We start from the raw sequence: 26,673 nt of genomic DNA on the forward strand, positions 1-26,673 counted from the left end.
TATGTACTGATTGACGAGCATACTGAAGAAACAGAAAGCTTACACAAACGGAAACAACGCGGCTCTCATAGCGAGACTCTGCCACGGTACAAACTTCTAACTTAAGCAGTGTGATAAATCGAAAAACTAAGTAATTTATTAAATATTAGACATAAGCGAATAGTTATTAATTATTAGAGATAAGTCAGTTTTATTTTTCATGTAAATCAGTTCTTTAAAAACAAATGCAACTCCCAACCTTAAAACTCCCAACCAGAAAATGGCAATGCCATACTAACCCCAGTAAATCGGGCGTAACGATCACCCCTTCTAACAAAATTCGTTTCTTTCAAAATTTAAAAGCCAATACATTGTAAACACTACTCCGTTAAGCTACCGCATATGAGCTAGAAAATAAATAACTTTAAAACTAAAAAACCTGAATTAATCCACCTAGTGGTGCAGAAACCTTTGTTATACTAACTATTACTCCATACATATTAAGCCAGTCAATTACAAATTTTATACCAACGTAAGTTCAATTTCAATAATGAATGAAATGAATTTAAAAGATAGTTTTCAGAGAGTTAACCAAAGACGATCATTGAAATAAAGCTTGACGTGGTTTTCGCAAATAATATGAATGTTATCACTGGAGTACATGAGTCTTATTTTCTCGATCGCAAACCAATTTTTAAATGCTGGCTAGAAGCACTTTATTTTATTTTTTTGAATCGAACATGGGGCAACAGTGATAGATAACAGATAACAAATTTCACACTAGAACAGCAAACATGTATGTTAGTTTAATGTGGTTCTACTTATTCGCTTTATTTTCAGAAATCGCAGGACCTAGATTTATGAATCAGCATCAAGTTTTTTTACGAGTTGAAGCTAACTTCTACAAACCTGCTCTCGAAATATAGTTTCGAATTGTACAGGAAAAAAATATAGCTATTGATGAAAGTTGTCAATATAATTCTATCTCAAATGCATTATCTGAAAAAGAAGGTTCTCCACGATCTTTGAGAATTTTGGATTTTCAGAGTGTAGGCGAGAACATTATTCTTTTCGAAGGCCTAGGCTGTGTGAAAAAATCCGAAATAAACGTTTTGAACCTTGCTGCGATAACGATAAGTGGAATAACATGGATACTCTGTTTGCACTTGGTCTAAAATTAGAAAGCAATATTTATATCTTACATGAGCATGTTGTATCATTCATAGAGATAAGTGACTTTTCACCTGCGCACACTAGTAAACGTGTATAGCCATGTTCACAAGCTACTTTAGATTCCTGGTCACAAATTTAAAACATAAAATAAGTGTTCACCTGAAAAATTTTCCAGCTGTTCAAAACGTAGCATTGCAAACAAAACTGTGATTCATTTGTGTTTTTCTCGACGGGTGGCACTAACACATTCGTACGTAAATAGGTCTATACATCTTTGGTAAATCACCACAAGCTATTAAACACCTTTTATGACACGTTATTTGCACAAGTTGATAGCGGAGGGATCACTCTAGCCTTCTGAATAAAAAACTAAACTTGGGAGAGTTACTAAAGCTGAAACATTACGAAAATAAAAAGACGCTCCGGAAAAAAACGATAGAAGCAGATAGGACCTTTTGAAATGTTTATCTAGAAATATCTGCATCGCTAATTGTTTTACATTTGCACACTGTGGGATCAAATTTTACTACAATGCCTGGCTCCCGAAAGCTGTAAATGTTTCTTACTCTTCGCAAATCTAGGTTCAACGTATAATTTAGTATATATTTTATAAGAAGTGAGGACGGAAGCTTCGGAAGCGAGAAAAGGAGCTAAGTAAGCATTACAGTTTCTTCTAAAATCTATAAATCTATATTATCTTAAATTTTCAAGAAAAAGCTAAAGGGTAATTTATTTACACCAGTTAAGACACACTACGAAGAGTGTAAAGGTTATGAAAAGTTGTTGATGATTGTTGATTTCCTTTGAGAAATAAATAGCGATACGAAAAAAAGAGGGATAGAAAAGAAGAAAGAGCAGTGAGAGAGAAAAATTATCCAGAAAGTAAAATATCTCATGTCTAAAATATACTTTGTTTAAAACTCTACATTTCAAGCAACCAGTAAAATATCGCACTCAGTATGATTTTCAAAGAACTCTGGGGCTTTTATTTGAGCATGCGAACATCAAAATCGGAATAAGCGTTCTGTAAAAAGAGTGTTTTTTTTTGTTATTTTTCTTTTTTGGGTCGATTCTGATATACTACACATATGAACAACATATTTACACATACATACATAGGCACACATACACAAACATACATAAATTGTTCAATTCATCGATCTGAGTAAATTGGTAAACAACACATGGCTCTCCGTGCCATTAATTTTGCCTTAAAAGTTAAATGTCTCATATAAAAAATACTCTTTGATCAATATTTTAAAATCTAAGCCGCTAATCAAAAATCCACTCGGTAGCATTCTGGGGGAGCACAGCAGATTTCGTTTGCGTATAAGATTATTAAAATAGTATATTGCGTTCTGTAAGAAAGGTGCGTTAGTATTTTGCGGCACATACATACAGACAACATACATACACACACACATACACACACATACACACGAACAGACATTGCTCAGTTCGTCGAGCTGAGTCGAATGGTATATACGATTCGGCCCTCCGGATCTTGGATCTATTTTGCGTTTTTCGACCATTTTTATAACCTTTGTTTAGTGTAACAAAGGTAAAAAGTCTAAAATCAAGAGTATTAAGTCTAAAATCTAAAGTCTAAAGTCTGAAATCTAATGTCTAATGTGTATAGCCTAAAGTCTTATGTCTAAATTCTTAAGTCTAAACCCAAAGTCGAAAGTCAAAAGTCAAATGTCAAAAGTCAAATGCAAAAGTCAAAAGTCAATAGTCAAAAGTCAAAAGTAAAAAGTCAAGAGTAAAAGGACAAAAGACAAAAGTCTTAAGTCTTAAGTCTTAAGTCTAAAGTCTAAAGTCTAAAGTCTAAAGTCTAAAATCTAAAGTCTAAAGTCGTAAGTCTAGAGTCTAAGGTCTAGAGTCTAAGGTCTAGAGTCTAAGGTCTAGAGTCTAAGGTCTAAAGTTTAAAGTCTAAAGTCTAAAATCAAAATTATTAAGTCTAAAATCTAAAGTCTAAAGTCTAAAATCTAAAGTCTAATGTCTAAAGTCTAAAGCCCAAAGTCTTGTGTCTAAATTCTTAAGTCTAAGCCCAAAGTCGAAAGTCTAAAGTCTAAACTCTAAAGTCTAGAGTCTAAAGTCTAAAGTCTAGAGTGTAAAGTCCTGAGTCAGAAGTCAAAAGTCAAAAGTCAAAATTCTTAATTCTTAATTCAAAAGTCTGAAGCCAGAATTCAAAAGTCAAAAGTAAAGGTCAAACTATAGAAAACAAATGTAAAAGTTAAAAAACGGAGAGTAATAAGTAACAAGTGAAAAGTGAAATGTAAAAAGGAGAAGTTGAATCGTGAAAGTTGGAAGTTTAAAATTTAAAGTTCATTAGTTAAAAATACTCAAGTCCCAATTAATGACGAGAATCAAAATGACGATCAATGAGACATGAATCATGTTTAAATCTATATTTCTAATGTATAATATATGTTATAAATGTATAATTTGACCAAGCTCCCTGTTTAATGCCTTGTTCAGACTACACCGGATATCACCTGATATCGCCAGATGATATCGGGTATCACCTCAAGCGTTCACATTGGATTGACCTGATATGATTTGACATTTGCTTTGGTGATTGAAAAGAGAATAAAACAAAAACTGGTCAAAGCTAAAACAAGACAACAAGAGCAATGGGATTAGGATAGAGATGTCAATGAGTTGGCTCGCACCAACGTGAACTCTCATATGCAATTGTCAACATGTGCGGGATGAAAATAGCAAAAATATTTCCTTCCTTTTTTCTCGCATGCAACGTGAAGTGCGAAATTTGTAGGGTTGCGTCAAATGTATGTTGGCCGTGTTGCCAACTGCTTGAAATGTGGTTATTATTGGTTTTCGCACATGATATCCGCGATAGCATGAAGCCGTCGTGATATCCGTTGACAGCTCGGTTGTATGGGATATCAGGTAATATGGATGGTGATATGGCCTCGATAGCACGAATCGCCTGATATCAGGTGATATGCGGTGTAGTGTGAACGGGGTATAACAATCGTTAAATTACTATTTAATGATTCAATCTACGACTTCAGTGATTTACTGAACCGAAAACTCAAATTCGAAGGCGTTCCGATTGGAATTAGATTACATAAAAAATTAGTTCCAATCACATTCACAAAAGAATTCGATTTGCTTTGATATCTAATCTTATTCAAAAGTCTTGCAACTCAACCAAAATGTCGTCAGCAGGAAAATATTCCTCTAACGGTATAAGTGAATGGCCCACCGATACGCGTACTTTCACAACATCAAAGAGTTTTTTCTTCGCCGGAAATAAAATCCAATCCAATGCTTCCGTTATATTAGCAAAACGGAACCATTCGGAAGCCGGAAGCATTCTCAAAACGGAGGGCATTGAGTGGAATAACTCGAATTCGGCAGGTGCTTTTGTGTGGTTTTGTTTGTTCGTTTCGTCGTCGTTCTTCGGTTACAAATGTCTTGCCACTTTAATGTTGATTCAGGTCAAGTTTCGGAAATGAATTGATTGAATTGGAATGTGCAAATTTTGTCAATATTCAACTTATAGGGTAATAGCAGTAGAATCCAATCACGTGAATTGGGATATTTGAAGGCTGCTTTTCAGAGGATTTAAAAAAATCTTCAATCACCTGCCGACAAACCGTTGCTCTGAGCATGCTATCTATTTTTAAGTCGGATTACCTAATATGATCTCGTTGATTCGCTTTGCTTTTTAGCAGAAGTTGCCATCGGGCAAAAAAATTGTCTGTAATACCAGGAAGGTCGTAGTTCAATTTTTTATACCGATTTTAAGCTTGAATCCCTAGTCCGAATTTAAATGCCTTTACGTTGAAAAGAACTGACTATTTTTTATCGGTAGAATGGTGCTGACGCAAATAATTTTAAAACATTGTAAGGAAAGAAATCTGAATCTTCTTTTACAATATTGACTCATTGGAAAGACGAATGATGTAATTAGTTTTTTATTTTCACTTCGTCTTCGCACTCTGCAAAACTATATGAATGGTTGAAATTATGCTTGAGCACGTTTCGAAAAAAAAATCTTTCTGTAGATTCGTTATCATCGTCTACATAGTGCTTGCCAGGGTGAGTTGATATTAATCATTCTCGAAGCTAGCGAAATCCACATTTCGCACTCGCTACACTTGAAAAAGTTGTTTTGTTGTTGAATTGCTGAATAAAAAGGACGAAATGGTGTACACCCATTTTAATTCGTGTAATTTTCATAAATTTTGCCAGTTTTGTGCAGCCACCGGATAATAGCTCACATTAAGCTGGTAACTTTTATAAGCCGGGCTTAGAGCACCAACGCTAAACTAATTGTAGAATAGTCTGTTCCGCGAGTGTTACTTGTCTCCACGACTTTGGCAATCATCTTTCGAACATTTAGTTTTTGCCCCATTGTTCTCTACTTGAGCGCTGTGTGTTGATGACAGGGAAGCAAAAAAAAGCTTGATCCGACGAAAGCACAGCGGAAGACGGACGACATAAATAATCAGCATAATTTTAAAAGACAGAGTTCGTTGCTTATCTCGCCGGCCCGCCTTGTCATTCTACTAGCTGAGTTTCACGGAGCACTCTGGAACAGGACGGCAAATGGCACCGGCACGGAGCAACTTTGTTCATTAGAGCCCAACCCGAGCGCTGTGCGATGAAAGCGTAGATAGTGTTTTCATTATGTTTTATTCGCTGCAGCAACTTGTAATGCGGCTTGAGTGATGTTAAAAGCACGGATTCGTTGCCGTAGTACCTATCCAGTTGAATCGTTCGTTATATGGCAAGCCTAAGCCGTGAGGCGGGACACACAATCGTAACATTTGTGTTACTGTCAGAATTATGTATATATCGAGGTGAAAAATTTAATACGCAGGATTTAGTTTAAGGATCTTCATATATTTTGAAATAATATATTTTGATTTCGAATCCGCTCCTAAACGTCCTGTTTAAATACTGAAAAATGTGACATGAAAGCGGAAGTTTAAAATTGCAGTATCCTAGGAAACATTTTGTTTTAGTGGTCAAATCAATCAAGTAATAATAATCATATGAACTGAAATACTTTAGCCTGATACAGAGATGGCGTTGTTAAACAAAGATCTTTGGGAATAATAGAATATTGCTGAAATTTTATTACATGTTATTAACTTGTTCTCAAGTTATTGCTCTTGAAGTGACGCAACTTCTCTTACTAAATAAGTGACGCAACTTTCTTACAAAAAGTTTGCTCAAGTTCGTCGTGGGGAACCTCTACAAACGATGCACCACGCTCAGGAAGTCTAAATAAATTAGTGACGCCAGAAAATATCCAAAAAAATGCTGAAATCGTGCTCAATGATCGCAAAGTAAAAATGTCCAAGCTAGTTAAAACCATAGGCATCGCTAAGAGATGCGTTGGTCTCATCAATCATAGTTGTTCACACATAAAAAAATGTATGCCTTTTTGCTGGTGAGAGTCATCATGTTACCCAGTATTTTTTGAGGTTCACATGTTGGAGGTAGCCGATGAATACTACACCATTCATCGGCTACCTCCAACACGGTGAAACAATAATAAACAATATTATTGTACATTATTATCTCGACTAAATGTTGAATTCAAGGCGAAACGGTTACAAATGAAAAAGAAAAAAATGCTTTTTCACCAATACAACACTCCCGCTCATTTTTCTCGTAATACTACCAATAATGAAATTGTTCTACGAATTGGCTCCCTATCACCGGTATTCGGCAGATTTACCTCCGAGTTACTGTTTCGCCTGAATGCTAGAGAATCGCTACAATAAGTGCATTGCGCTATTGTTAAATGCTGAGATTGTTTCTCAAAAAATAAACCGGTTTTTTTTGCTAAAAAACTAAATTTCCGCTATTAGTCAATAGATGACGCCAGTAATAAGTGCTGTTCGATTTTCAAATTTTAGTCGTGTGAAAATATTTGATTTTTTTTTTTGGTTCATCATTCGCGGGAGATGTTACTTCTCTCAATTTATTGAAAAAAGGTTGCTGAAGCGCAACGGAAATGCTGCTTTAAGTAAAACAACGATCTGGGATGGGTTCCGTCGCTTTTAAGACGGTTAGTTCGATGTTCGCGAGTTTCCGCGTGGAGAAAACTAAAAATCCTTAAAGACCGCTGAACTGGGAAAATCGCTCAAAACGCAAAAATCGCAAAAACGTTTTGCTTTGGTATTAGGAGCAGGGTTGCCACATTTATATCTGTATTTTTCTTCGAAAATATCTGTATATCTCTATCTGTAATTAAAATCTGTATCGAGCAAACTAAGAATGTTGGAAAAATTTTTACTTGCAGGATATATTAAATTTTTCTCTACGTGATGTTCAACAGGTTTATGGTGAATTTATTTTTTTATGTTTTCGTTAATGCGATATTAGTATCTCTTCCTTGGTCTGCAACATAGCTTTTTGCTTTTAAAATTGAGATCATTAGCTTAAGGGCCATGCAATGTCTGGTTTTAGACTCGTATCAACTATATATTGAAAGTATGCGTTCTAACCAAGCCGAAGAATGAAGATTTATCAAAAAAATTCTCACAAATGATCTGTAACGGAAATATGAATTTATCATCCCGTCGAGTGGTGTTTAACAGCTCAGACCAAGTTAAGTCATTTGTTTCAATGAATCATCCGGTCAAAAAGTTTGTTTGAAGCGTGCGTTTCAAAACGTTAGTTTTCGCGCTTCGTCTAAGTCACATTCCACATCTTTTGCATCGATACCAAGATAATCTTGATGTTGTTTTTTTACAAAACTTTGAAAATCGTATAATCAGATTCAGATTGAAATTGATTTCTGTTCGTCGGTATAACAAAAAAAAAATCTGTAAAATCTGTATTTTTGGCAATATTCTGTAATTCTGTAATACAGATTCTGTATTGCTCTTTTAGTTCGAAAATCTGTAAAATACAGAAAAATCTGTATATGTGGCATCCCTGATTAGGAGTTACCTACAAAACCATTTTCAACCGATTGCGATTAGACATTGGAACAAAGAAGTTCAGTCCCCTAGCCAAGGGACGTTGAGTGTTGTTTTTTCGCCGGTCAACAACTGCTCCAGTGGCTAAAAAGGAAGCCATTTCTTCATCGCATCGTGATTAGTGATGAAAAACGGATTCATTACAGCAACTCAAAATAATAATGTCATTGAGACTGCCCAATAATGCTGCGAGTGAAAGCGTGAACATTTGATATTCACGGTTTAAAATTTACTGAAAATTTATTATTCTGAGTTTCATTGTGTGAACTGTAATGTTGTAAACTCGGTTTGTGTACTGTACAGCAGCAGCGACTAGTAATGGCCTCCCCAGCTGGTCTCGAGGTACGATGCTGGCCTAACAAGCCAGTCGTCGTAGGTTCGAGTCTTGGCTCGGGAGAGACTGTTAGTGTCAGTAGGATAGTAGAGCTAGCCCCGCAATTGTCCTGTACACTTAACGGTTGTCTGCGAAGTCTGTGTATAGTAAACAGGCGGTCAATTTCCGAATCGGAATGTAGCACCAAGGCTTTGCTTTTTAATGGATGAGAACAATGCATGATAACGCTAGCCAGCGTCACGTTGATAACGTCATTTTCGTTTTACCAAAGGAACAGTGAATATCATTTAGTTGGATTTTCAGAAGATTTTATTTCGTGACCGTCAACGATGCGCGTAAAGTAACGATCAAAAATTTGAGCCGAGACATATAAAAGTCGTTCTACTGCATAGCAACGCTCGGTCTCATACTGCCGTACTTACATAGAAACGCTTAAATAGGAAGCTTCACCTCACCCACCATATTTCCCAAATTTTGCAACGTTCGATTATTCCAACATCTATGTCCGAGTTGGCTTATCTTAATTTTTTTAAATGAAGCTTCATTTTTATTTAAAAAACAACGAGAAGTTAGTTACACTTATGTTTATCTGCATAAATGCGTTGCAAAAAAAAATGAACGAGCTACCATCAGTACGACGGAAGCCCAGTCCACCAAACTCAATCTCCTTCTATCCTCTTATGACTCGCATCCTCCTTGGTCACTCCTTTTGATTTTTTTTCTTTCTCACTAAGAAGAGATCTTAACAAACGTTTCTCGTTGTTTTTTATGTCATGTTATATTTTTATAATTTCACCTGAAATGGTTGATCACAATGAATCAAAATAATAAATACAGGGGATGAACAAAAGGTTATCCTTGCTGGATTCTTCGGTGACCATCTTGACATGAATCTGACCGCATCTTACTAACTTACCCTTGCCTCCATGTTTAAAAACAGACGTCTTCGCAGTTTCTTTTTCGCAAACAGCTGATGCACCTTCGCGTCAAGCTTCATACAAGGTGGTAGCCGAGCAGGTGCCAGGCAAAGAGGTGCAGGTTCGGGCACTCACCCGGAGGTGAACATCCAGCTTAAGAACCTGGATGAAATCACAAAGGGGGGCTACGTTGTACAAGCCAACAATGGCCACAGTGTCCACAATGACCAAGACTAAAAGCCCACTGGCGCCTGCAGAGCAATCCCCAGCAATGCTGGAGCGTATCACCGGGGGACTCTTTCCTCGCCAGGAGCCTATTCCTTGGCCACCGGCAGTCGAGTCTCTAGTCCGACGTTCCAGTATCTCGGACACAGACCAGGGATGGTCGGCCAACCTGCCGAACATCCAATCCGTGAGCGACGACAGCCGTGTCGAGATCGAGGGAGAGGTTAGGATTACGAATGAGGAATTCATCGTGATTGCCAAGTCCTTTAAGGTGAGCAAGGAACTGGGACCAGAAAAAATCCCTACCCTGGCTGTTTCAGACAGTCATGCAGAGGTGCCTGGATGACTGCATGCTCCCGGACAGTAGAAGCGGCAGAGTTTGGTCTTACTGCCGAATGCTGAGAAACCGGCAGGGGACCCATCGGCATACAGGCCTATCTGCGGGCAAGGTGCTTGAGAAAATTATCCTCAACAGAATGGTAAGGTGCATGGAGGGTGTGAACGGTCTGGCGAGTAACCAGTTCGGTTTCCGGAAGGAAAGGTCCACGCTGGATGCTTTCCTCTCCGACACCAAGACAACGGAGGTAGCACTCAAGCGCAAGAGAAGAGGCATACGCTATTGCGCAATTGTCATGCTTGACATGAAGAATGTGTCCAACAGCAATAGTTGGGGCTCCATAGCGCTTGCGCTCAGGAGCATTCATGTAGCGGTGTCGCTGTACAAGATTCTGTAAAGTTACTTCCAGAACCGAGTACTTCATTCCAACACGGGACTTGATCCTGGGACCGGTGTTGTGGAATGTCATGTATGACGGGGTGTTGAAACTCAAGTTCCCTGTAGGAGTTGTGATCGTCGACTTTGCGGACGACATAACGCTAGGGGTCAACAGCGACTCGGTCGAGTTGACGGCCCCGCACTGTATACGCAAGGTCGAAGGCTGATGCACTCCAGGAACCCGGGCAGGAGAGCATAACAAAATCATAACTCATCAATAGTATATTAAGCTATGAGGACTTATCGTGTTATTCGAAAGATATTCACGTCTCAAACATGCATATGAAAATATCATAAAATTTTGATATCATATCTCGACATGCCTTCAATAAGATATTTGAGTTGAATTATATATCTGATTAAAAGTAATTTTTTAAGTGAAAATTGTTCGTCATTGATTATTTATAATATATTCAGTTATGCATTTTGTTTTCAATAAGTTGAAAGTATTGAATCGGTCATTTTCGCGATTTTCAAAGCAAATTTTTGGTTTGTTATTGAAATATCAAGCTTTGTTATTCATATAGTCTTGGAGGAACAATATTTCGGTATTATTTTTTGTTATTTTACCAACTATGTAAACCATATCAAGATCAAAATGAGGTGTATTTCCAATACCTGGTTGTGATATTGAAATGATATTTTGTCCTGCTCGGGAAACTAGACTTATCGCACCATAAGACGGAGGTCACGGTTGTGAACGACAGCAAATCAGAGCAACAGGCGTCGGAGACTGCACCATCACCTCGAAGCGATCTTTGAAGCTCTTGAGGGTTATGGTTGACGATGAGTGTACATTAAAGGGTCACGTCCGCTATGCTGAATGATGTCGAATAGCTCAGCGGTGAATGGTAGCAAGTGTAAACTTCTGGCCAGCGTGGTTTTGTCTACACTGAGGTATGAAGGCCGAGGGTTGCGAGTGCGTTTCGTACAGTGTTATACGACGCAATCTGCGTTTTATCCGGCATGATGCCTATCAGCATAGCCATTAGGGAGAGCGTAGAATGCTTCGACCAACGTGACACAATGGGCATACAAGGTACCAGATGATCATTATCGACGATCAGTTGGCAGCAGGAATGGTCCAATTCGACTTATCCCGTGGTATCCGGACACAGATCCTGTCAGGTCATGGTTATTTTAGGCAGTATATACACAAGTTCGGTAATTCGGGGTTCCCCATGTGCCCGGGTGCGTGGATGCGGAAGAGATGGCTGAGCATATTATCTTTGTATGTTGTCGTTTCGCGTGCGCGGAGTAACATGATGGTAGTGAGCGATCCAGACACTACTCCGGACAACCTAGTTCGGAGGATGTGTGAAGACCCGATCATATGGGGGGCGATTTGTGCAGCCGCCTCGCAACTAACTAACTAGCTAACTGTAAGTCTCCCGGTTAGTTAGCTAATTAGCTAGGGGACTCTATAAAGCCAGGAGGTACCTAGCGGTAGTCCCGGGGAGTATTATGGGCTGGAGACTGGAGGGTTTTAAGTGGGACAAACCCCACACTACCTGAGGTTGGCCTCTCAGGTGTTTGGCAGCAAATTTTCCTTCTACCTGAAATAAATAAAAAAGACCTTCTTCTCTTTTCCAACGTCTCAATACGTTATAACATATACAGCGCATAACATATATGGTTATAACATATACGGCAGGTTCGTAAATTGTTGCTGAACAGACGTTCTCGGCTTCTGCACTTAGTGAAGCCATCAAATAACTTTTGTAGTTCCAGGTAGTCTCTAAGGCAGACTATAATAGTGAAGATTTTCACATCCTCTATAAACATAGGCCGTGTTCCTCGCGATAATATAACAGCAACGTCGTTATTGAAAAATGAGTCCCGATCACTACCTTGTGGCGCTCCAGAAGTAGTTGTAAATAGCTCAGAATATGATGACCTAAGACTAAACATACGACTCTGCCAGTCAGGTGTAACCGAAATCATTTCCTAAGCATCACAGAAAGCCCCAGTTTATCTGGCTCTTCTTTATTTATTCAATTATGAAATAAAATTTTGCATAAAACTCTTAATTCTAGCAATATACAAAGCTTAGTTCTGACACATTACAAGTCTTCTTGAAGGAATCAGCATAATGATAAGCATAATATTCAAAATTGCTATATGATTTCCAGATGGTCTCGAGGTACGATGCTGGTCTAGTCTCGGCTCGGGAGAGACTGTTGGTGTCGTTAGTGCGCTAACCCCACAATTGTTCTGTACACTAAACAGTTGGCTGCGAAGTCTATGTATAATAAACAGAAGGTCGAGTTTCGAATCGGAATGTAGCACCAAGGCTTTGCTTTGCTTTTCAGATGAACATTCGTTGTCAATTAGGTTCTTGAAGCAGCTTTAGCACTCTTTCTAAATTCAAAGAAATGAAAGTATTCATTGAATATTGCACGCATCGCATGCAGAGGTGATTTTTGAAGATGGTTAGTTCTTGCTATCGAACGAAAGCCTGGCTTCGGCTCTTACGCTGAGTTGCTTCACCAAATAATTGCAAGCAGTTCAAAATCTTCTCTCCAACGTTGTAATGCCAGTAGAGATGGTTGGGTATCGGGTTTTCAAACCCGAAACTCGAACCCGTCCCGTACCCGTCGGGTCGGGTTTTAAAGTTTTTGAAAGTGTCGGGTTCAGGTTCAGTAAAAAAAAATGTTCGGGTTCGGATTTGAAAATTTCGGGTTCAGGTCGGGTTTGGGTTTGAAAACCCGACTTTATCAAATAAGCATAGTAATCAGATAATGATGTCTAATATCATGTAACTGTAAAAATCACTACCATTTTAATATCTTTCGAGATTCAATGCTTCGGGGCAGGCCCAAATTAATATAAAAAATCGACCCTAAAAAAATCTCGGGTTCGGTTATCACAATTTTTGGGGTTCGGGTCGGGTACAGGTTTGAAAAACATCGAGCTTCATGAGGAGGTTGATCAAATGTATTTAGCCCTGAGGCCTGAGGGTGTTCCAAACAAACTGGTGTTCGATGTTTTCAATTCTGCGCATCTAAATTATGTGATAAGGTGACCAGATAACTGCAGAAGACTCCAAGTGTGACCGTACTTACCAAAATATAGTGATCGAAGGCATAGCGGGTCGTTGAATTCCTGGGTGATTTCAAATAAGAATCGTAGCTGCCGATTCGCTTTATCTATTTCAAATCAGCTGTCGGCATGGAGGCTTAGAATCGGCATGAACGCCAAGGTCTTTCACGACTTTCACACGCTCCGACGTATTAGTGATTGTGTCATTGAAGCGGTAGGCTTCGCGGCTCGAAATTTTAAAACACTTTTCGATACTAAGGATCATTCTAAGGATTGTTATATCAATCCTTATGAATGCCCCTTATGAATGAGCACGTAGCAAAATGGTTCTGGCGAAACCGTAGAGCAGCGGTTCTCAACGTGGTATACGCGTACCCCTAGGGGTAAGTGAAAGCCTTCAAGGGGTATGCAAAAGAAACATCAGTGATGGCGGACAAACAAATTTTTCTTTTTAATACTATTTGTTTTTCAACCTTGCTCTTGAAACCTGACTGTAGCAATCAAACAAACCATAGTTAAATTTGAAACCTAAACTGGACTACCACAACATGATCTATTACTTCTCTCTCCCACTCTGCGAGAACATTCCACAAATGATTACACAAATACAAATTACAAATGATTTTGAAAATATCGCCAAGGGGTACACGGACAAAAAAAGGTAGAGAACCGCTGCTGTAGAGTTTCGCAATCAGCCAAACTAGTCACTTTAAGAAATAGTTTAAAGTCATCCGCGTCATCCACGAAGCTTGCAATTTTCGGTGAATGGGTGCGTAGTATTGTTGAGAAATAAAATAAACAGGGTTAGCCCAAGATTGCTGCCTGGAGGTACAACGGAATAGTTGGTGAGTTCCTGGGATAGATATGTGTAAATTTTTACCTGTAAAGTTCTCTGTTAGGATATAAGATGCCAAGCAGTCACAGAAGCGAACAGATAATCCCAGTTGTTTAAACTTCTTGAGAGCTATATCGTGGTCGATACGATAGAAAGCAATTGACTTTTTGCTGCCGCTGCTGGGGTGTGAATTGTATCTAGTTACTTGGTTACCTACAAGTAAATCCAAGTCATCTAACGTCTGGTTCAACAATCGAATACGGAAAGCCATGCGCGATCTAGCCCACAACAGTTGGCTCCGAGCACCGGGAGAAGTTAAAGAAACAGCGCGACGCCGTTATAATAGATTGAGAAACATTACTAATTCCATGATAGCGTCTGCAAAAAAGCGGTATATGAATGATTTCCTAGATAGTAAAATCCCCCAAAACACTTAAGGGAAAAGGTTTAAAGATATCGGAATTGGCAACGTTAAAGTACCAGCCACATGCGACTTTAACCCGGATGACGTAAATTGCATGTACCTTTCAAGCTGCCAGCCCAGCGAACCCCGGAGCGGTTTTTGGCAATCGCCTGAATCACCATACAGTTTTTCATTCCGGCCTGTACATTGCTGGGAAGTCGTCAACGTTATATGGAACATCAAATCGAATGCAACAGGACTGGACGGGCTACCTATTAAATTTATTAAAATAATTTTGCCATTCGCTATACACCAAATAACGCACATTTTTAATAGAGTTATAGCAACATCAAAATTCCCCACATGCTGGAAACGTGCCAAAGTTTTGCCTCTGAGAAAAAACCCGCATCTGAATTCTTTGTCGAATCTCAGGCCAATTAGCATTGATAAGAAAGGCACTGCTGTACTGTTACTCTTGGATTGCTCAAAGGCATTTGATACCATATCCCACCGTATGCTCTGCTCTAAACTTAGAAGAATTGCTGAGTGGTCACAGCGCAATCAACTGTTCGTATTCGGTCGCCGAATATTCGGGCCGAATATCAGCAAAAATTGGATTTTGCCGAATATTCGGCTCGCCGAATAGTAAGTTTATTATTCGGCCGAATATGCCGAATAGTAGCCAATGATCATCAGAAAATAATATTAAAACATAGGGCAAAGTTTTATGAACGGGGGTAAACGAAAACTGAAGATGTAACTTTGGGCTTAAAAAGGAATATATCTCATTAAAACGGAACACGAACCGCAATTTCCACACAATATTTCATGTCTTGTCTGGATGAGGTATATTTTTCTGAGCCAAAGTCACATCCTCAGTTCTCGTTCATTTATCGCATTTTATTTATTTTTAAACACCCAAAATGTAGTTGTAACACAAACTTTTAAATTGTGTCAACCATAATCCTCAAAAACATAATTTTTAAACGACAACTCAAATAAGAACAAAAGTAGGTGCGCCACGGATTAGCGTGCTTTATTCCATAGGCGCAAAATTTATTATTTCTTGTGGAATAGTTCGGACAATTTTCAATCGTTTTCGTACATGAACAATTGGAAAGCGAAAGAAACAATTTAAACTTCAAACAATGACCATTTGGTTATTTTGTTATCATACGATCAACATTGTGTTCAGCCGAATTTACGGCCGAATATTCGTCTCACCGAATAATGGAAAAAAAGTTATTCGGTATTCGGCCGAAGGCCGAATAGTGCTATTCGGTGCATCTCTAGATGATAGTATATGAATGATTAGAAGTTTTATTATTAGCATAGGATAGCATAAACAGCTGCACAACTTCGTAGTTGGTGCTAGCAACAATACTCTGTTTACGAGAACAAATTACATTCGTTCCTGAGTAGCAACATAAAATTTGGGATCTAATTTAATGTTACTAAACAAAGGTCAGATGTCTCCAGAGAACGGACCTTCGTATTTCTCGAGATATTACACGTTTTCTCAACTGCCCCGATCAAGAAATCTTCTTTGAACCAGATGTGCTACCGATATTGGTAAAAAAGCTTTCCGCCATCGTAGTGTCTGTTTATGGAACCGCCTGCCAGTCGTGTGCAAACGAGCTATAAGTTACTCAACATTTAAAAGATCGTGCAAATTGTATTTTGCTCAATTGGATTAAATAAAAATAAAATAAAATGATCTGCAGGGGTTACTCACAATGTTGTGTGCACAAGCTTTGAAAACCATTATTAGGTTATTTGTGTAGCAAATGATTAGATAAATAAATAAATAAATATATAAAAACTGTTACCGTTCTGGCCACGTCCTTGCAACTGTTGGGAAACGGAAAAAAAAATGTTAGTCCAACATTTACTTAAGAGAACCGCAGAGAACTCTACGTGCTCTCATAAATGTCACATGAGATGGGAAATTTAAGTAGGAAAGGGAGACCCTGGGATACATCTGTTAGATGTTGCGGGTCGATAATTGATTATATTATAGGTATGAATTTTGAGAGTTAATAAGAGCGGAGGCTGTTGTGATTTACCGACTTTATAGTTTCAATTGTATTTTATCAGTTGAATTTTTAGATTATTTATATAGCAATTTTACTATTTTATGTTTCGAGGTTAGGGGTGAATGTATACATAGATAGTTTAGTTATACGTTATACGTTATACTATTATCCACCGATTTAACATGATTGTCATTAGTAGCTAATTAATCTCCAGACAGCCAATCCAAAGGGGTTTTACCACATCATATATTTCCATTACATCTAAACTGATAGTCGAATCACAGACTAACAGACATAACACTTCGAACAAATTTTAAATAAATTCATCGTTCGGATGATTCCAGTACATTACGTTAGTAACACTAGCACCATCTGCTGTCATGTTCGCGCTGCGTCATGTATTTCGACATCAGCGCCAGCGTTACTGCATGTGTCAAATGGGGAACCACAAAATATGTATGAGACTGCATGACAGCGCCCCAGACGGCGTTATCGCGTGATGATTGTTATTCGATTGGAAATTTGAAATGATCGTTTTTTGTGGCGATGGAGCTAGGTTCCAGTGTTACGTCTGTTAGTCTGTGGTCGAATGTTGTCAAATAAGACCCATGCGAACAAAGTCCAATGTTCTTCGAAACATTAACCCGAACCTCTAAAAATTTTTGTTAAGTGACGCATTCGTATGAACAAGAAACCCTCTGTATACTTACAAACATTCTAGTAAAAAATTAGTTTATTTTCCCTCTACTCTCAACCGAAAATAAATACAAAACAGATCTATATGAATCTACCTCTACACGTCGATGATCAAAGCAAAAAAAATGCAGCGCCGCCTACATGTGAAAAAACAATTGATTGAGTATATAGTATGTCAACACATACAACTCAAACAGAAAAAAATCTCAAAAAATAATGTCACTTATCTTGCACAAAATCCTCCAAAGACTGCATATTCCGATACTTCTGTTGTTTGAAACACCAACACTAGTAATTTTAGTAGATTTCACTATTTATTTTCTCTCAAAACACACTTTAAAAGAAGAAATTACGGGGGGATAAAAGCGCGCACAAACAATCGGCCTTGTTCTGAATGATTAGAAGTTTTATTATTATATGAAAAATCAGTAGTCAGTAAGATGTGTATGTTTGAGTAGATATTAATAAGTTGGCATTGTATGTGATCCTGCATGACAACAGAGGTAGCAATATAAAAAGGAGTCCCTTTACGCTACTGGCAATAAACAAACAAACAAACAAACCTCTGAATATACCTTCAAAACACAAAAGTGTAAACTCTATGAGATTTGTGTTGATTCATCTTCCTGCCTGGCAGATATTGCTGTGTTGAAATGTAACTACGACAGTTAAACAAACTATAACTAACTAAGCTAACTGTGAGCTCAAGCACTTTAGAGCCAGCACAAAAGGATGTTATCCCTCAATAGTTTTCAACTACCTAACTGTTTTTTACCTTTTTCGAACACTGGAAACATTATAGCTTCTTTACATTCAGAAGGAAACTTGCAGCATCGAAAGGCTTAGAGTCTCTTAGAAAGGGACTTTAATAAAGATTTCAGGTTTCGGATAGCTTGCAATAAAATTTCTTTGAAAATTCGGAAACTGTTTAAATCGACCACATCGCTAGGCACGCTATCGAGGCATTGAAGATCAAATTCTGCGTAGCTGGTAACGGCACTAGCAGAATGTTCAGCAAACAGTTCACAGTTTTCGATACTTCAAGAAGACACCACGTTTCCCTCGTTGACAGTCACAGGCAACCCATTTTCTTTGTGCTTTGATTTAACAAACGACCGGAATTCGGCTGGGTATTGGCGTAGCTGCTCTTGAAGTTTTCGTACGTAATCGGCATATCTTTTTTGTAGAAGAATGTAGTGATTCACACGGTCGAACACAGCCTTGAAGTTCATGTGCACAGCAATCACTTGTAATTCCGCATCGATTGAGTAAGTTTACAACTAAAAGCGGCTGGGAGGTTAAGTATTAACCCTCTAGTGCCCAAGACCGCCATTTAGCGGGCTTCAGTCAAACCTCTTAAAAGCTTCAATAAATACTTAAAAACTGTTTATAATGATTCATATTGATTTTACCGAAGCCCGTCTAGAAATTAACTTGGGCACTAGAGGGTTAAGGTTACCAGTACGAAAGATGTTTCAATTCACTAAACAGTTACTGTGGTGTTTAACTGGCGCTTCTTAAAATCTCTTGAATGACGCGTCACTGGCTAAATCCTTGAACATAAATTGTGTGACTGAAAATGATGTTTTTGAAACGAAAATCGAAATTAAATAACAAATACTTCAATCCTCGTTTTAGCCTGATTTATGTCAAACAATAACGCCACTACTAAAATGATTGCTGAATGGGTGACAACCCAACTATTCGGCGGTTAACTAGAATTGGGCTGAAGTACAAAAACCAAATTCAAATGTTATACGGTATCACCCAGTAAATCACCTCAGCACTATCAGCTCGCCACCCTAAAAAAAACTTTAAACTAGCCACAATCAATAAAATTGCAATCTACTGCGGACAACCAATGCTTCCAGCGTTGAAGCGGTGTTGGCTATGAATGCCGTCGTTGTGTTGTAATAAATTTTGTTAGATTAGACCTTACGTACCAATCGTTTTCATTGTGATGGGCCAGTGGAATAGTTATGTTAATTTCGCAATTTTTATTAATTTTGATTTCCATGACAAGTTGTTCATAGCTCAAAAAAAAAAACAAAATCCTCATCCCTGCCAGTGAGGCCTCTACGTAAAATACCGCAAATTATTGGTGCACTTCTAATTAACCAATCGACTGACCCAGTGCTCCTGTATTCACGTGCAAAACGCCATTCTAACGCAAAAACTAAAACAATTTTACCTCCCATCTACGTTCAATTACAGATATCACCAGTTGTGGCATACAGCAGAACCATCCGATCGATGGTCATAAATCACTGTGGCCCGAGACCAGCACGTCCCAGCTGAGTGCGTACGTGGCCGCAGCTTCGACCTCCGGTGCGGGTGCTGGCCACCGGCACCAACAGCTCCAGCAGCAGATACCGACCGGGGTTGCCGTGCCCCAGTCAACCGGCGTTGGCGCTGGGGCCTCCGGCAAATGGGAAGAACCATATTTCGATGAGACCACACCACGCAACGTCACAGCTCTGGTCGGCAAATCGGCGTACCTCAGCTGCCGAGTGAAGAATTTGGGCAACAAAACCGTAAGTGAACTTTTATTTTAGTATTATAATTTAAAATAGATTTTTGAACGCATAATAATTTTAATACATGACTCATTGAAAAGCAAACTTGAAACTGTTTCCTGGAGTGCCAATTATTATCCAGTGTCGCTATTAGCTGATTCTGTTTGGGTTGATTCCAAATTAATTCAGTTCTATTGATCGAAAGTTTTATTAAAACGCACATAATTACACCCTGGAGGATGATTTGTCAGCAACTCTGGGGAAACACAAACAAGCTAATTAACACCAACACGTTTCTATTCCTCATTCTCTGTTGCTTGTCTAAAATGAATTTTATTTGACTATTTAAAGTCGAAAATCGAATTATTTTAAACTTTATCTGGGTATGTATTAACGAACCACTTGCATCTGCCAGTCTTAGAGAAAATGGTGGTTTCTCTATTGGAAATGTCACAACCCGCTACAAGTCTGTGGATCGAATCATTTGCATCTATAGATTACCTCTTCGAATGACAACAAATTATATATGACTATAGTTAAATCTAATTTAATTAATTTAGAACTCATATGCTCTGTTATCGCAATAGCAGCTTGTTTACATTATTCAAACGCCATCATTTGCTGTATAAATCTAGTGGGGTTAACTTTTACCCATGAATAATATATTGGCACTCCCGTTGCTGTTGCCGTTGTTGTCGTTTGTTGGTTTGCTCAATCTGTTTAATAAGCCACAATCGCATTAGTGTAAACTTGTCTGATTCAACCGAAGGGTTTCGCAAATGTTTGCCTTCAATCGCATTGACACAAATCTCGTTAAATCAAATCGAGTTATCAGCTGGTTACTGTTTTAGACAATAGAATAAAATACGACCACTTAGCAGGACACTGTTAGCAAATTAACACAGGTCATATTTCCCTCCCATTAAACTTAGCAGCAGCGACGATAGAAAAGGCCAAAATTACTCACGCAACCTTGACTTTTTGCTGCCGCTGCTGGGGTACTGTCAGCGGCACCCGAATCTATCCGGACAAAATCCACTCCATTAACCATGAGTTACGAGCAAACCTTACTCCCCGGTCGGGGCAACTCTTTTTTTCAGCTGCGTGGCGAGAATTTTTACTACCATGAAGAATACTTTTATCCTGGCGATAGCTCACGTCACGATGGGAGCCGGATTTGAAATTTAAATGAATTAGGAATCACATGGAAAAATACACATTGGTTAACTAGGGTGGTCAAAAAAGAGTAATTTAGTCGATACTGAGTAGTTAAAGTACCATGAAATGTGCAAAACTTTCGATTGTGATTAAATTTTAAAATGTATGAAAAAGGTGGAGCAATGTCAATTTAATTTTTAACAAATTCCAAATTAATTCAATTCCATTTTCAACTAAACATAGCTCAACTTTGCTAAACTGTGCTTCCTCGAATTGATAGCTAAACTTGATGATTATTAATTGTTTAGAGTTGATTAGAGGAATCTTGTTCATTAGGCTCTTGATGATGTACAATCAAATACAGTAAAGTAGAACATTGGCAAAGAAAACCTCCAAAAATTATAATTCAGAATGAATTTTCCGTATGGTCCCTAACTTAATAGTAAAACTTCTTGTTTGACTAGTTTATAAGGACGGTGTACGTGTACAGTGAGTAACTTTATATTACATGAGTCAAAAATGATGAACTTCCGGTGTTGAAACGCTTGTCACACCTTTTTCGGTCTCCGAAGGCAAACGCGTTTTTTATGAGTTGAGCTATACATTTTATACAGCTTTAGGGTAGGTGAGCCAGTTATGGCAAGTGCAACAGTTATGACTCTATTGCATAAGCGCAATGGTACCAGTTATGGCAATACCCCATTGAAACTCCATAGGCCATAACTGTTTTATGCCATAACTGGTACTTTTTTAGGTATTGCCATAACTGGTTATCCTCCCCTTATTATTCTAATTATCCTTCACCAAATTATTTACATACATTTTAGTTCGATGGTAGTGTAACAATTGTAATTGTGATTTAAACAATAATATATACTATATAATTTTAATTATTCGTAAACACTTTCAATCTGTTCTGTGTAAGAGGCCATCCACATGGACAGATTTTTAACGATTGTGACCCATCCCCCACTCCCCTCTGTGGACAACTGCCCATATAAATTCAAGAAGTGCTTCGATAAAAATTTACGGGCGTGGTCGTAGAAAATTCAGGCCCACAGAAATATCGCAAAACCGAGCCCACACCGACTGCTGACCAACTAATTGCAATGCTATCGCGGGCGTGCGATGCCACCGTGCCTAGGACTCGCCAACCTAGGAAAGGGAAGTCACCGGTTTACTGGTGATCGGACGAGATAGTCGACCTTCGCAGTGCGTGCCTTCGTGCAAGACGGAGGATGCAGCGTGCGCGAAACGAAGAAGAGAGGACAGAGCGCCGCGCAGCATTCGGCTAGCAAGAGGGCCTGCTTCGATAGGCTATGTGCGAGTGCCAATACGAATCCATGGGGTGACGCCAACAGGATCGTAATGGTTAAGACTAAAGGCGCGCTGGTGACTGCCGAGCGATCACCAGCGATGCTGAAGCGTGAATCCCTGCAAAACCCGCTTTTTTGGGTTTTGCAGGGATTTATTAAACTCGAAGAAAAAAATACAAGAGAAATTATTTGTCTGCTGTTCTGATGAATTCTCGAACTTTTCGTCGAATACCTCCCATTAATTTCTGCACAGACTGCCCTGATGACTTTTGCTCGTAGTTTTCGGTCCAGTATTCCACTTCTACGTTTGGTTTGTTTAGCGCGATCCGCCGTCAAAGTGTTCCGGTAACGTTTGAGCACGGTATTTTTAGTCGATTTCGGTATTTTGAGAGCCTTGGCGATCATTCTCCTGACTATGTTGGATTTTCAACGTAGGTGTGCACAATTTTGGCTCGTCTTTCACGTTTCATCTTGGATAACTTTTCAATGCGTGTACCAATCCTGACGAAATTTTCACCACTAAGTGAAGAAACATCCAGATATAAACGCTATTGTTAATTTATCAGTGCGACAACTAGAAGCGCTGCAGTAAATAAAACCAAACGGCCAAATATTAAGTGGAACAAACTCAATTTTAGATGGTACAAAGCAGCTAAGTACATATTTCTTTCAATTAAATAATTTTTATTTGCTATATAGTTGAGAGAACGCGATGAATCATCTTTGAATTGAGGTGAACTGTTCTGCAAAAAAAAAACTCAGGGCGTGTAAGACTTTTATAATTGTGATCAATGCCTGATTGCTAGAAAATGGAACTTAAGTGAACCATACACTTCACTAAGCACCAACAAAATCTAAAGCCGTTTTGTTCAAACAATTTGATGGCTGGTAGAGTGATCGTCCTGATTTGACCAATGAAGACGACCACTTAATCAACATTCCATCTGTAAGAAAGGTGTGACACATTGTAGCGTGACAGTATTATCCATTTGTTTATTGACTGTTAAATAGTATCCAAAGCTCACAATCTCCAAATGCTTTCAGTATCTATAATATTGCACAAATAATCTGCAAGCGTCAACACAAGAGATTAAAGTGATTTGAAATCCCTAACAACCGTCAGAACAATTAATCCATCAGCTATTGCAATCAGTAATTGGTGCTCCTATGTTGTTAACTTTCTGCTAGCTTGCGTGAGTGTCTAGCCTTTGATTTGCCTCTTCATAGTCTTCCCACCAACGCTCAACATTCGAGCAACTGGTGCCGTAAATTTGATGGTAACCACCTAAGACAAGACGTGACAGCTGGTCACCGTTACATTCAACCAATTTGAACCGGCTGCTGATTGGCTGATTCCGATAACGCAATCGTCACGTAGAAAATACAACGAGGTTACTTTTCACTGTAAAGCAGTGATGCTGGAGAGTCATAATTTAGCTATTATAATTGTTCATAAATAATGATGCAAAAGTATGCAAGGCACATGATATTACCGAGTAATGTATTTCACTGTTATAACTTTAAAAATGCATTGATTAATCGTTTATTACTATTTCGGTTGAAGTCCAAGAAACTTAAAAAGAAAAAATTTGGGTACCAAGAAACTTAGGAAGAAAAAATTTGATAGTAGAAGTATGCTTTATTGAACATAAAATAATAAATAAGAATTGAGTATTATTCGCCTATATATTGCAATTTTAATTTGTTTTATTTTCATTGACCTGCAGAAGTTGTTAAAAATAATCACTCTGGCATCAACGGTATGGAACGTTCAAAAAAATTTCGACGGGGATGACGGCCGTTACGAAAAGAAAAATAAGAAGCCAGCTGTCGCGTGTTGTCTTAGGTAACCACTACTGCTAGCAGGGTAAATTGTTGTATCAGTTACCGTGATGGCACGAAATGAGCGAATGTGTTCGCGCTCTCGAGGCAATTATGTAAACAGCTTCTTTTGATGTGGCAACGCTGAGAAACTAGCAGATTTCAATCGTGTTTCCATGCACCCGAAAAACTTAACACGTCGGAAACTCTTCACCACAGGAGTTTACCTAGTAGCATCTACCAGTATATACAATATGGTTTTTAAATTTTACAAGTACAAATATAAGAAACATACATCGTTTATAACCATTTTAACATCATTTTTCCATGTGACATGAAAATCTTTTTTAGATGTTTAGTGTTTAATTATCTTGTCCGTTGCACTGATGTGACTGAACGCTTTGCATTAAAATGACTCAGTGATTGAATTTTTCAATCTGCCTTTGGTGAAACGTTCTAATTCACCCGCTTGGTCCACTCTTCGTTTACGCAAACCAAAACGACTTCGGAATTGCGCTCAGCAGTAACATCGTTTGACAGCAGCGCTTATAAAGTCTGACTTCGAACGCCAAATTGATGAGTAGGTACCGTAAACTGTAAATAACACTGTTTAATGTCGTTTTCGTTTTCGCGGTGTACTACACTTTTTCTGTGCTATACTTTGCAGCTTCAAATAAAACATTTTCAGTGTCATTGCATTAGTATGCGTAATAATGGGATAGCTGTCAATTCGTTTTGTTTTGGTCATAATCGCATTCGTCATTTTGTCTCGTTTCCATTTCATATGTCCATCTCGCAAATGTGCTGAGAAAAAATTTACCTGACACGTTACCACGTGGAACGAAAACCAAAACAAACCAGTTTTGACACATACGTGTGAATGTGTTGGTAACTTCCTACAGCACACTCTGCTTTTTTCGGGTGTCATCAGTGACAGAAAAAGTGTAGGGAGAAACAGAAAAAGGGTAACACGAAAAATCAAATAAAACATTTTCGGTGTCAAAAGTGTCATTTGAGTGTCATTTGAGTGTAGTACACCGCGAAAACGAAAACGACATAAGCTAGACTTGTTGCGGGCACAGACTAACATGAAGCAATCCGAGAAACTCTTGATATTGTGGTGATTCAAAAGGCGAATGCTTCCCTATGAGGGTTTTTTTTGGTACTGATGTATCATCATCGGAATCAGAACTGTTTGGAAAGTTTTTAGCTGTTATGTTTTCCGATGAAGTTTCCTTTGAATACGAAGACCAAATTTGTCGGCCTGTTTAGTTGAATAACATACATTCTTAAATTGCTTAAAACACAGGGGACCTTAATCATAATATTAGGTAATGGCATCACTGACAGCATGTGCATGCAGGTCAATAAAAAATTGTGTACATATACTGATACGTTGACTTGATACTCGCTTTGAGCAATCATTTTCGTAAACGGCACAATTTGGCCCAAAAAATTTAGTTTACCCAGCTAGTACAATATACTAAGTATATTCGAAATTTTGATTTTTTTGTACGTACTTGTTAATTAAATCTTAGGAGCAGAGTCCTTTAGCATACGACCACCGTATCGCCACAAAAAAAAGTTTTACTAAAATAAACAGTATTACGTGTTGATAGAGTTTCTGTGTTTTCTGCAAGAACAACTACAGAAAAGAAATGCTCGGCTTGTTGTTTCACATAGAGATGGCGTACTCTAACGCGGGATAGATGTTCATAGGCAACAATCTGATTTTTCTAACAGAGATATGCAAATCAAGGGGTAAAGGCCCCTGATTATAACAATGCAATTGCTGATTAAACAGATAGGCCACCTCGTTAGACTACTCTCTGAGGGAGCTGCCGAATAGTATTCAGCAATCGTCAGCAAGAAGCAAGCCTTTTTCCAAGGTGGCGGGAAAATCTGCCTACAGAAACCTGAAACGTGAACTCAACTCCATCCCAAAAACACCAACTAGACCCGTCTAGATCCACTCAAACCCCTCCCGTCTTGATTCGCCACACGCGTAATCTGAGAGACGGCCACACAGACCGCACTGCTGATGTCCTGGTCTTCACAAATATTTGGACTACTCGGGAGGAGTTTTTATGCCCGAACCTGGGTAGATATTGCCGGTAGCAACCATAACCTAAAAGGATCTCTGTCAAGTGAAAAAGATGCACAGATGTACTGGACCAAGATATCTCAGGCCAATACTCCAACCACTCGCGGCTGGAAGACTGTGTTTGTGGCAGTAGTAAGTTGGACCTCGAAGGGGGGAGGGCCCCCAGAGTGCGGACCAAGTTATTGCTACACTATCACGGGCGTGCGACGCTGCCATACCTAAGAATTGTCAGCCTTGAAATGGAAGCCCACCGGCATACTGGTGGCCCGACGAGATAGCCGACCTCCGCAGCGCACGCCTTCGCGCGAAGCGAAAGATGCGCAAAGATCGGAGTGCCAGGCAGCATTCAAACCTGCTGAGGTAACGCTTAAG

The 26,673-nt window shown here is 38.8% G+C and overlaps 1 protein-coding gene across 3 annotated transcripts in view; it reads left to right on the forward strand.

Annotated features, from left to right (window-relative positions):
• The window catches only part of LOC129724450 (kin of IRRE-like protein 1), a 907,851-nt gene that overhangs the window by 798,499 nt on the left and 82,679 nt on the right, over positions 1-26,673 (forward strand). For all 3 annotated transcript variants that reach the window (XM_055679379.1, XM_055679380.1, XM_055679378.1), the window contains one exon: positions 19,601-19,920. In XM_055679379.1, coding sequence (XP_055535354.1) covers positions 19,601-19,920 — 320 coding nt within the window. The remainder of the gene's footprint in view (positions 1-19,600; positions 19,921-26,673) is intronic.

Source organism: Wyeomyia smithii, chromosome 2 (genome assembly GCF_029784165.1).
Source record: "Wyeomyia smithii strain HCP4-BCI-WySm-NY-G18 chromosome 2, ASM2978416v1, whole genome shotgun sequence".
NCBI classification, from domain to species: Eukaryota; Metazoa; Arthropoda; class Insecta; order Diptera; family Culicidae; genus Wyeomyia; species Wyeomyia smithii.